The 12638-nt window shown below is 33.1% G+C and overlaps 2 protein-coding genes across 3 annotated transcripts; both read right to left on the reverse strand.

Moving 5' to 3' along the window:
* On the reverse strand, positions 420 to 3569 carry LOC105157622 (muscle M-line assembly protein unc-89). 2 transcript variants are annotated; one of them, XM_020692301.1, is made up of 6 exons: positions 2748 to 3569; positions 2510 to 2642; positions 2037 to 2140; positions 1761 to 1905; positions 1493 to 1651; positions 420 to 1376 (listed from the first exon to the last, which is right to left on the reverse strand). In XM_020692301.1, the coding sequence occupies exons 1-6, from the start codon at positions 2786 to 2788 to the stop codon at positions 627 to 629; spliced, it is 1332 nt and encodes a 443-aa protein (XP_020547960.1). In that variant the 5' UTR covers positions 2789 to 3569; the 3' UTR covers positions 420 to 626. The 2 variants fall into 2 exon arrangements, with proteins under 2 accessions (XP_020547960.1, XP_011072343.1); XM_011074041.2 differs by having other exon boundaries at positions 1511 to 1651; positions 2748 to 3568.
* LOC105157623 (purine permease 3-like) lies at positions 8337 to 11605 on the reverse strand. Its single transcript, XM_011074043.2, is given in 3 exon segments — positions 8337 to 8907; positions 10775 to 10958; positions 10960 to 11605. Coding segments are annotated over 3 exon segments (1026 nt in total). The 5' UTR covers positions 11427 to 11605; the 3' UTR covers positions 8337 to 8532.

The raw sequence follows: 12638 nt of genomic DNA on the forward strand, positions 1-12638 counted from the left end.
ATCATACCCCTAGCGAGGGAGAATTTGGAAATGTTACCTGCTTGATGGATTGGTTTATTGCTCAGCTGAGAAGACAAGGTGAGAGAGAGACATATGATGGTGAGGAAAGCATCCGTGAGTTTGAAGATCAATGGTATGTTAAAATTTTCATCTTTAATTGTTTTAAGCTATGTAATTCAGTGCTTGTAAACTGTAATAAAATCATCATCTGAGTTTTTGTTGCTTCCTGTTACACTAGATTTTGCAATTCTGCTCCTTGTCATCTCACCACTAATTAACTATATAAAGTGAAGATAGTGTTAAAAAACATGAAGAGGGAAATGTACATTGAGCAAGTAATAAAGCAAGAAGATGGTCACAACATATACTATAATCAGATCAAAATTTAATTGCAAAAATTTTCTGCGCGTCGCAGAATATAAAGAATGCAAATATTAATAAAGAATATGAATATAGTTTACAACACAATCTAGCAGTGATGGATGAATCTTATGCAGGAGAACTATAGGGAGTTAGGGTGCTTCCAACTAATCAGACATATTTGTATGTACTAACAATGAATGAAAGGAAACCTATCTGAACAAATAATAAAGTAACCGGAGTAATGCCCTTTGCCTCTGACAGTGTCAATGTTTTGAGTTTTCTTTAAGAGCTGCGAGTTGAGCAACAAAGTCATCATAGTCCGGCAGCCTAGGATGCACATGAAGCGAGGCGGCTCGAGTATGTTTCTTAGGCGTCTCTGGTGGACTTGTTGACTCAACAGGAAGAGATGAGGATCGGTTCGGACCATCTGGACTCCTTTCTTTTGTGGCTTTGCTTGAATCCGATTTGCTGTTTTCTTGTGACCCCTTTTTCCTACTGTAGTACTTCAGAAGCTTATCCATCGTCCTTTCTTCTTCATCGATTTCATCAGAGCCACGTTTGTCGAAGAATTTCAAGATTCTTTGACCCTGTGCTGCTTTTTCTTTGTTGCTCAATTTTACATTCTCGTTGCCTTCGGAACCACCAACAACACCCTTACCCCATGGAGATCTAAAGGTTCGTTTGCTGATGGAATTCAGCATTCGCTTGGCCTTGCTGTCATGATGTGCTTCAGCATCTTCAGAATCAGTAGGTTCTTTACGGGGATCGCTCCTTGTTTCTCTCAAACTGCTCTTTTGTTGATCATATTCAGGCTTAGTATAAGGAGGAGGAATTGACTTGTACTTGAGAGACTTATCGCCATCTTCTTCTTCATTCGTAACATTTCTTGCAAATGCCGGCTCGTCATGCTTTTGAGTTCTCCCAACAGAATCTACATGAATGTCCTTGACAGGAGGAAGTTTCTCCTCGATTGCAAAATGGTCCACATTTTCATCCGTTTCCCTAGCAAAACTCTGCAAGAGAGGTGCACATTTAACATTAAGAATATAACCTGGATTTTCGTTCGTAATTTTTATTCGTTTTCTTGTAACACAAACAAATCATACAACCTCAGATTTAGAAAGAATACCAGTAAAACATGATTAACCTGTTGTTTTACAGAGTCGTTAAAGAGCTTATTTTCGAGAGCTTTTGAGTTCCATTCTATGCCGGAATCTGCAGCTATTTCTTGCAACAACTGAAGCTTCAGATCTTTTGAAGGAGGGTCAGGCTTCATCTTCTTGGCAAACTAAACAGAATACATCGGATTTTAGTTTACAGAGGAAAGAAAAACGTCTAGATAAACACCAAACCGCATACACAAATATGCATTTGCTTTAAACAAGCCACAATGATACCTCTTTATTGAGGTAACAATCGAGGGAATTCCCATATTTCTCAGAAACTAAAGTTCTCAGGTCCCGCAACTCTGGCAGATCAGCAAACCTCGCTGCTGCAAACACCAGAGACGACACCGCTTCCTTGCACTCTTCAGGACATTCCCTGATGGTAACAAACGATTCGCGCCCGGATGAATTAGTATTTTCAAGATTGATTCGATGTGGGAAAAGAAAACAATTAAAAGTCCAGATCCGCTAGCTCTGAAGCTAATGAAGTAACCAAGTTTAACATACTTCTGTTTGCTCATTGCCGCAAGATGACTTGAGAGTTGTTCACAGAACTGGTTGATGAAGTCGTAACAATCAGTTCTGTTGAGCTCGGCGATTAACCCTTCAGCCTGTGTCAACATAAAAAAGAGTTCCATTAATCACATCAAAGAAGGGCATTGAAATTCAAGAAAGGGATCATTGCAAGAACCTCCCTTGTGGCTTGTCTCATATATGTGTATGTATTCTTGAACTAAAGATACAAAAATACATTAAAGTTTCTTACATATATTGATCCATGGACATTTTATCAACATACCCACCAAATCTTTCTACCCCCAAAGAAATTAATGGTAAACAGCAAATTTAAGGCCAGAAAGCCGTACATACACACACATAATGCAATGAATGGAAACTCAAAAAAGTTAATGAAAGCAACATACCAAAAGTCCGGAGCCGAAAAAGGAGGGAGAGAGAGAGAGAGAGAGAAGAAAATATACCCTGCCATAGGCGTTGTAATCCAATCCATTTCTAAGCAGATCACCAATGTCATTCCTCAAATACTTTTGTACTGCATTTCTCTTCTTCTTTATCATCTCGATTCGGGTCTTTGTCAGCTTAATATCCGACTTACTGCTCCAAGAACCAAACAAACATTCACAAAATTAAACCCAAAAATAAACCAACATCCCAATATTAATGCCATTAATTCATTCACCATTTGTAATTTGCTCTTACCATTTGGATACAAACTTGCTCCTCGCACGCCCCTCAAACATCTTTTCAATTTCTTGGGCCTTTTTCCCTCTCTCTCTCTTTCTCTGTCTCTCTTCCTCTCTCTCTCTCTCTCTTCCTCTTTCTCTGTCTCTCTCTCACTTTGGATGGAATATATAAAACAGTGAAGAATGATTAAACAAGAATTTCAAGAAACTCTGTATTTAATGCAGCAAAAGAAGAACATCAACACATTCAACAGCTAGAAAGCAAAGAAAAGAAGCTGGTTTCAGGCAAGAAACAACAAGGAATAACGAAATCCCAAGGCAAGAATTCAATTCTAAAAATCGAAAATGGGTCTCTCTTTTCCCACAAAACGAATGAATTAATGTAAAGGGTACTCAAATCGCCATTAAAGAACTCCAAGGGATTAATACAACAGTACATACATAATACGCATTCACATATACATATATATATATATATAGAGAGAGAGAGAGAGAGAGAGTAGAGACTACGGGGAGAGAGAGACAGAGAGAGAGAGAGAATCTTGTGAAAGGGGGGTGGGGTGTTCTAAAGTTTTTGCTCCACCACCTCGGACTCCAACAGACGTATAACTGTAATGTAAAAAATTACAAAAGTGGGGTTAGATGGAGAGGGGATTGATGAAGGGAGTGAAGGGCATTTAGGGAAAAGCAGAAGGAGTAATAGGAGGTGGGGCGGGGTCGGAATGGAGAGAAATGAGAGAGTGGGAGTGGAAAACGCGGGAGACAAATCTGCTGATATTGGGTCTATTCCCATGTTCCATGTTCCTCGCCGCCAACCAATCCAATCTCACCCCTGTATCTATATACATTATACGTGCGTATATATATGTATTTTTCTTGTATTTCTGTGTGTGGTATATATACATATATTCGTTGCTTTTGCGGTGAAAAACATACGACGTTTTCGCTCTCGAAAAGGGGAAAAAACATAGAAAATTTTTAGTCGTTGGTTTGTCCGTCATCAGTTGGCTATACCATACACAATGGGGAACAGACACATGTATCTTTATTTATTTATTTTTTAAATTATTATATAAGCGACGATATTATAAAATAAATTAAAAATAACAAAAAAAAAATATAAGGTTCACGAGGATTACTATGGGGATTCAATTCATGCTTTGAATTATTCCTCATTTTCTATATGCCTCTGAATAAATTCATTATCAATAATCCGTCTTTATTTTTAGTGGATATATATTAATATATACGAATTTATTCAACTAAAATATATAAGTTATAAGTGGTGTAAATTTAATACTCAGCACTTTTCGTATTTTCTTTTAAATTAGGTAATTATAATCAAATAACAAGTTTAATTAGTGTAGAGTGAGATTTGTATGAGATCTTGGTGTTGGCGTCATCCCATTTAGCGCACCCCCGGGGCTCCCTGCCGAAGGAATGCGGATTGAGCTTAACAGGATACAGCTGGGAATGGGATGGGGATATTCCTTTCTTTTTCTCGTGATCTCCACTTGCTCAGCTGTCAACTTTTCTTTTTCTATTTTCTTACACATCCAATTTTCAACATTAAATCTTGTATGCTGTTTCCAACGACACCGTAATGATCAAAAGATTTTTAATAAAATTTTAGAATTAAAAATAATTCATTTATAAAATAATATTATCACTTAAATATTTAAATTAATAGTGAAAGAATTTGAAGTAATACGGAAATAATAATATAATAATCATTAGGAAATGTAATTATCAAATGACTATTCATCTATTTTTATTTGGAAATATGTTTTAATTTATATAGTTATTAGCGTGCTCAATCAATTTAATTTTAATTTTGGGCCCCACGAAGGCTTTTTTTTTTTAACTTTATGAAATAAAAAATAAAGATAATGATTCGTAGGTTGGGATGCAATAACAGAGTTGACTTTGTAGTAAAAGAGTAAAGACTTTGGTTGAAAGAAATCAATATTTTTATTATATTTAAATTAATAAAGTAATGATTGGTGGAAGACTATTTTATTAATGGACTATGGACTGAAAACCACTCCTTTGTAATGATTTCGAGGAATATCAAAAGTGAAGATTCTGTTCCCATTCCACATAATTGTTATACATCCTTTTTTAATTAATCATAAATTATAACCACCTGATCTTAAATTTGACATAATTACAAACACCTCATTATTATTTAAAAAATTATAAATACTCTGTGATTTTAATGTCCTTGTAACAATGAGCCTATTCTGTTAGAATTTTATATTTTTTATAATTTTGTAAAATATTTGTATGAACTAATATTTTCAAATGATTGTTTCCTTTTACCCATCCCCAATTTTTTTGTATATATATGTTAAAATTTTCGATAAGAGTAAAGTAGTAATTTTTATCTTACCATTTAAGGACTACGTAATTATTTTTTATTTGATGAAGGTATTTATAATTTCGAATAACAAGGAGATATTCGTAGTTATGCTAAAAATAAGATAAGAAAACTGTAATTTTACTTTTTAATGAATGTAAGGACTATATTTATGAGTAATTTATACACATTTCTGATATATATATATATATATATATATTATACAAACTGAATAATTTATCATCAAAAAATCTTGATTGTTGATTTGTCCACATAAGATTCTATGTTTTATGATTAAAGGTATAAAACCAATTATCTAATTAAAAATTAAAAGAAATGAGTTATTTGAACACCCAATTAGTATTTTTTTTTTCAATATGAAAATATTAATTGTCATTTTTTTTTAAACAAATAATATAATTTTTATGAGGTAAAATACATTAAACCCAATTATTTTTTCATTTCTTACATAGTGGGGTACCAGTCGAAGATGACCATTGTTTTAAATTAGTCATCGTGATACTGTTATTTTTGTATGTATATAATAAATAATTTTTTTTACGTAAGTATTATATAATAAATTAATTAATTTATAATTTTCTCACGTTGACCTAATTAAGTAGTTTAAAACTGAATAATTTTAACCAGTTTAATATATGAAACATTAACTCATTGGAGGTTGATGGAAAAACGTTATTCGTGACAGTTGATCACGTGAGATATGAGGGGGTTTGTCGTTGGAGGTCACGCGACCGTCCATCATCGGAGTCAGTTCCCAACTAAAAGTGCATCACCGCAAACACGATTACTTGTTAAAGTGACCTAAACTATCATCGGGGGATGAGTCATCACACCTTACACGCTATTAATGTCCCAATGCTCACGCTATCATTCCATTGCCCTTTGGAGGCTTCGCTATCCAAAACGCTCTTTGCATTTCGGTTGGCGATAATTAGACATCTCTATACTTAAAAACGCGTTTTATATGAAGAATCTTTTTTTGAATACTTATATTTCTACATAAACTATGTTTTGTTTTTTCTTTTAAAAAAAATCATATCTTATTCTTTTTATAATATATTTTTTTAGATCGAGAGTGTGATACATCTTGATAATGCGGGAAACTACGTTTAGATTTCGATAAATGATAAATACATTTCTGAAATATGGCGAACATGACTAAATAATTCAAAGATCTTGGCATTTTCCACTTAGGTTGGTTTGACTAAACCTGCTCAATTACAACATTAATTTCTGCAACTATCTGATCGCTTTTGAATCGATTCATTACATTGGGTAGTACATTTTAGGCATTAATATAAATACACGAGTCTCAAATATTAGGTATATTTTTTTATTGCATCTACTGCTTTTAAGTTATTGTCGTGTTGACCTTTACTAACTTAATCACTGAAAGGGCACAATTTTGAATTGAATTTTCATTTCAATTCATGTTACATTTTCTGTTTCATTCAATATATATAGGGAAAAAGAGTCCAATTTCTTATGAGGGCATCTAAATTATTGTTTCACCAGCTTCACTTCACATATTTGTAAGGGCATAATTAAAGTGGGGTCAAACACTAGCATGCAACTTTGGTCTCTGGGAGTGGGTCAAGTTAATTAATATATAGTGGGATTAGGTAAATATATTGTGGTTGATTTTCCATGTTTGAGGTGGTTGCATTATTCAAATTATCTATTATGTTTCACATTATATTTTTTTCTTTTTTCTTTAATATTTCCTTTTAAAAAGGAAAAATTCCAAAAATCACCCCTAATCTAATACTATCACCACGCCAGAGAAAATTTGATTCGAAAATTTAAATTTTGATTACAGTTAATCTATTTTACCTATGACCAGTAGTTTTTAATTGTAGTTGATATTTTGTGGTCGCTTGCCGAATAATGATTAATAGTTGTTCTGCAATTGTTATTAATTATTATTTACTATTATTTTTAATTATAATTATTTTATTAATCGCAACGAAAAAGTCATATTTTTTCTTGTGTATATATATAGTCATTATCTAAATAACAATTATGTATAGTTTTCGGATCAACAAATTCCAGCCCAACATCAAACAATTGGGCCAACTAAAGTAGTCTGTTTGGATCAAAATTCACTTGGATTCAAGACTTTATTTCATTTAAATATTTCATGATGAGTGCAATTCAGCCCAACACATTTCAAATTAAACTAACTCAGCGGATACTTTTCAAACTTGAGATTCAAATAATATAAAACTATGATAGTATCATCATCGTACATAAAATTAAAAACAACCCCTCCAAGTATTCTTAATTTATAAACACTCCAAGAATTAACCAAGTATGCTCAATCAGATATGAATCCAGATCCCATCAAACGCATCTTACCGTTCATCTCCTCACTATAATGATCCAAATTCAAATCACCACACTTTAATGTGATTAGTCTGCAATAAACAAATCATTCGATTCAACTTTTACCATATCTGACATGAACCCAAAACACTTAACATCAATCACGTCATTAGGACTATTCGCGTCAAAACATGGGAAATATGGGTGAGCAAGTGCATATGTGGGCATGCAATAAGCATAACACCAAATATTAAAGTGTATGGTCCTGAGTTCACTAAAGAAAGAAATTAGTGTATGGTCCAAAGGCATCAATCTCGTCCGCTCCATCGCACATGTACTATGTCGGGTAGGACCTTAACTATAATTGCATGTGGATCTTTGCAGAATCTTATCCTATGATTGCCCCTTTGACTACCACAAGATCCACCAACACAACACCGCCCAACAAAAACTGCAATGTTCCCAAACAAAATAGGGAAAACAGAAACAAAGTTGTATTAAATATGAAATATTCTTGTAACAAAAATTTAAAGTAAATCATTATCTGTATTTGGGGAAATGAAGCAAATTAACCTCTATTTTAAATTGTTGCTAGGGATAGAACATAGGGGGTGATTAGGCTGAAAAATGGCGTTTTTTTTTTTTTACTCATTTTTCATATCATAAGAAAGGTAAATTGCATTTTACAGTTTAAATTTTATATATTGGGTATATGAATAATAAACACATATATTTGGAATAAGGCATGCGTCAATCATTTGGACAACTCATGCACAAAACATCAGTTGTAATGTCTAGAAAGCAATTCCATAAGATGCATAGTACCGAACAAAACAATAAAACAAAAACAACAATGTTGGCCCACCAAAAAAAAAGAAAAGAGAGGGGGAAAATTAAAGAAAAATTGTATTAAAATATATGCTACATGATCAGTATTTTGTATATTAAATATATGAATAATAAACACAAATATCTGAAATAAGGTATATGTTAATCATCCATGCAACTGATATACAAAATATCAGCTGTAACATTTTTGAAAAGTTGGGATAAAACACATACGTATCTAAAAAAAAAAAATTAAATAAGGGAATGATCAAGGGTGGTGATGAGCCAACTGGGCTTCTGATATCTGATGATCATCAGTGGTGGTGGTGTTCTTCATCATCATCATCTTCTGCTTCTTGGTGGTCTTGATCTCACCAAAGAAGTAGGAAATAAATCCCCAAAGAGAGAGAAAAAGGGAGACGCCCTTTTCAGCTTGGAACTTCTCGTGGTAGAAAATAACGGCTAGTACTTCAGTTGCTGGGAGCAAGACAGAGATGAGGATGCCTGAGAGGAGTGATGATGCGTAGAAAATGACACCAATGGCTCCCAAGAAAAAACACTGCCATATTATTGCACTCCACCCTACCACTATGTAGTACCTTGCCTCCCCAAGTCCAAATCCCTTTGCTTCCCTTCCTATTGCCTACCTCATTTTTATAATTACACCAAACACAGATATAATTTCTGTAAATAAATTATAAATAAAATGCCATAGATGTAATTATTCTAAGTTTTCTTTTTTTATTTAATATATATACTAACTGTGGATGCGCAGTGCTTGATCCATGTAAATTCAATTCAAGTATAAAAGGAAAAGGTAAGAATTTGATAGAATAATGCAAGTAGGATGACATGATGAGTACAAATTATTGGCTTGATTAAGGAAACGCACGTGGGACTTTTGGTTAGCCGGAAATCTCAATAGAATCATTGGGTAAATAGGAATAATTGTATTTTTAATTAATAAAATATTATGACGACCAAAATCAATAAGACAAACTTTGTAAGCATCACTTGATCTCTTGCTTATATTTATTATGTGTGCAGAATAGTGTAAATAATATATGATACCAACAAAGAAAATATAGAAAATAGAGATTAATAAAAAAAGTTAAAAGGGATATATCTAAAGACAATTTTAGCAGATCAAACACAAAAATTCAGTGGTCTTCAATTATTAAACAACAATAATAGTATAGATAAAGAGAGGAAAAAGCAGCAAAGTTTGAATACTTGAAAAGATTGTGATAGACTAAAATTTGCGTTTTTCTTGATGATTTGACCAAAAAGCTTAGGAATTTTATGTCAAAGTAGACAGCCAACGAAAGAGCTTTTCGCCCACAACTTTTTCCAATATGTCCAAACTTCTCTCTCTCTCTCATTGATCAATCCAAAAACCCCAGCAATCAAAGGCGTACACATTGCCCAACACTTGACACTGCACTTCTAACGCATTTTCTTATTATTTGATAGGATCATTATATTTTTTTTAAATTTAATATAATTATACGTAAATTGTCTATTTAGCACTCCTGATATTTACTTTTAAAATTAGTAAAAACCTCGGTGAATTTCAACTAACGGGAGAACTTATTTATTAGATATAATTTTCCAAATTATGAGATCTACATGTAATTATACCAAATTTTATGAGAAGAAGTGAAATTATTCCAATTTTATATTTACCATTTTTTTTTTTGACAGGATAGTTACCAATTAACAACACTGAATATGCATGACGTAAGTTTTAAAATTATATATAGAATTAAACATTCATTAAAGTCTTTTATGAATTAAATGCAATTTGTCCGACTATTTAATGTATTCATTGAATTTTGAGACAGAGAATGTGAAATTGAGTGAAAAGAGAAGATAAAAGGAAGAGAGAGAGAGAGAAATTGAGACAGAAAAAATGGATTTAATATTATCTTTTTAAATAGAGATAATTTTGTTTTGATGGACTAAAAAATAACTGGTAATTTTTTATATCCCTTGTAAATTTATGTAATTATATAAATAATATATATATATATATATAATTGTATTCACTAGCTATAATATATCAAGAGGGAGTTGAGATGATCAACTTATAAGTTCTTTAAAATATATTGTATGATATTTATTTATAACTTATAAGATACTGTAAATTGTCTATCAATTAATTATTCAAAAAAATAACTTATAAGATCTAAAAAAAATATTGAGAGCTTATAATTAAGCTACTTAAATTTATTTTCAAAATAAATTAGTTTAATCTTTTTTAAAATTTATTTATAAGTTTGTAATTGGTAATATAATAATTGTAGGGATCCGTAACTTTAAAAATAAGCTTAAAAAAGTTATTAACGATTAATATTGCTAAATATCATCATTACCGTTCTTTTTTTCTATTTTTAAATTTTAGAATAATTAATTACTATAATTTCACTTCGATGAATTTATATATGAACACACATTTAGTAAATATAAAAGAAACAATTTTTAAGATAAATTACGAATTTGCCACTGACCTGGAAGTCCTTGTTGATGATCATCCCCACGGTGCAAACAACCGTCGCAAAAAAACACATGACCAATTGAATCTCCATAACCAGCGTGTAGGTTACCGGTTGTTTCGCCTTCTTGTACGTGTACTCCACCACCGGCAGGATTAGCCCGTACAGCGCCGCCGCCGCCCCCGTCCTGAAAAACCCCACCTAAAACCGCCGCTCCCACCGTCAGCAGGACCACCGCGTTTATCGAGTACGCCGTGAACTTCTGCTTCACGAGGAAGTACGCGAACACCGCCGTGAACGCCAGCTGCGACGCGATGATGAGTGAGGAGGTGGAGACGGGGAGCTTAGCCACGCCGTACGCGTACAGGTAGTCATCGAAGCCGGTTAGGATTCCGATGACGGCCGCCGCCACGAACAGGCGGGGCTTCATGAGGATGAGCTTGGCCCCGGGGTTGGGCCTGCGGCGGCGCGTGTATGAGACGATGAGGGGAATGAGGATTACAGGCCATCCCCCGGTTTCCAGCCAGCTGGAAAACCAGATCCTCTTGCCGCCGTGGATGAAGTAGAGGCGCATGATTAAAGGACCGCCGCAGTTGCCGATGGCGAGTATTATGCAGTTGATGATCAAGAAGATCCGTTTCTCGGCGGTGGGTTTTTCGACTTCCATGGATTCTGAATTTCACGTTCTTTCACTCGGATCCAAACTTTGTGGAATAGATCATATACCTCGATTATCGGTACTCGTCCGCACTCAGTTATCCCCCTCTGACAGGCGACTTGCAGTGTTATATATCCAAACAATTGGTCATTGTAAAGGACAATGCATAGACGTAAGGATAAGTAACTCATAGAGCATAGGTCTTCTTTCGATTCAATTTCAAATATTCATTAATCTATATTATTTCATTTTCTTTTATTTAATAATCCTAACTAAATTACAGTAACTCGTCTAATGATTCTAAATAAGTTACAATAACTTATCTCAATTCATTCATGTCCCAACTTATGTTTGTGATTATATCAAGATTAATGATTGAGATTGAGGGAAGTTAATTGAAGAATCCAAATTCCTTAGTTAATCATTATCTTATCTTTTTTACTAATACCAATAATAAATTACAGTAAATTGATATATCAATTCAACTAATACATCAATATGACAAACAACATAAATAGATTACAACAACCCACATAAAGTGACATAAACACATATATTTTATTTGAAATTTGAAATTTTATTTTTTAAAAAAAGAAACACATATATCATGAATGATTAGGAGGGAGAGTGAAGTGGATAAAAAATCCCAAAAAAGGTGGAGAGTGGAGCGGTGAGAATGAAGAGAGAGATGTGGTAGGAAGTAATTAATTGGGCTTTCCCCCCTTTATATGGAAATTTGAGGGCCACAACATAACATGTTCTATGCCCTTCTCATCTTATACTCAAATTCCAAACTTTTTTGTAATTTGATTTTCTCTCTTTCTCACACACACACACACATATGTATATATATATATGGTAAATAAATCATTCCATTAATAATATTACTAGATCAAAAATCAACCGTATGTAATTGAGAACAATCAATTAACAAATCAAACACTGTAAATTTTCAATATATTCTAAATTAAAAACGTAGCCGAAATTAACAAGATATGGACAAATACGTCATTTATCTCTCCATCAGCAAATATATATATATATATATATATAGCTATAGATAGATAGACATATGTGTGTACTAGAGACCATGTTTGAAACTTGAAGACGACTTTTTCAAGGAGAGAGAAGAAAGAAAATGAGGTTGTCATGCTTCGGATTTGATTCCAGGATCAGTCACTTAATTATTTTTTTAAATTAATATTTATCTATCTATATGTA

Source organism: Sesamum indicum, linkage group LG3 (genome assembly GCF_000512975.1).
Source record: "Sesamum indicum cultivar Zhongzhi No. 13 linkage group LG3, S_indicum_v1.0, whole genome shotgun sequence".
Classification (NCBI taxonomy): domain Eukaryota; kingdom Viridiplantae; phylum Streptophyta; class Magnoliopsida; order Lamiales; family Pedaliaceae; genus Sesamum; species Sesamum indicum.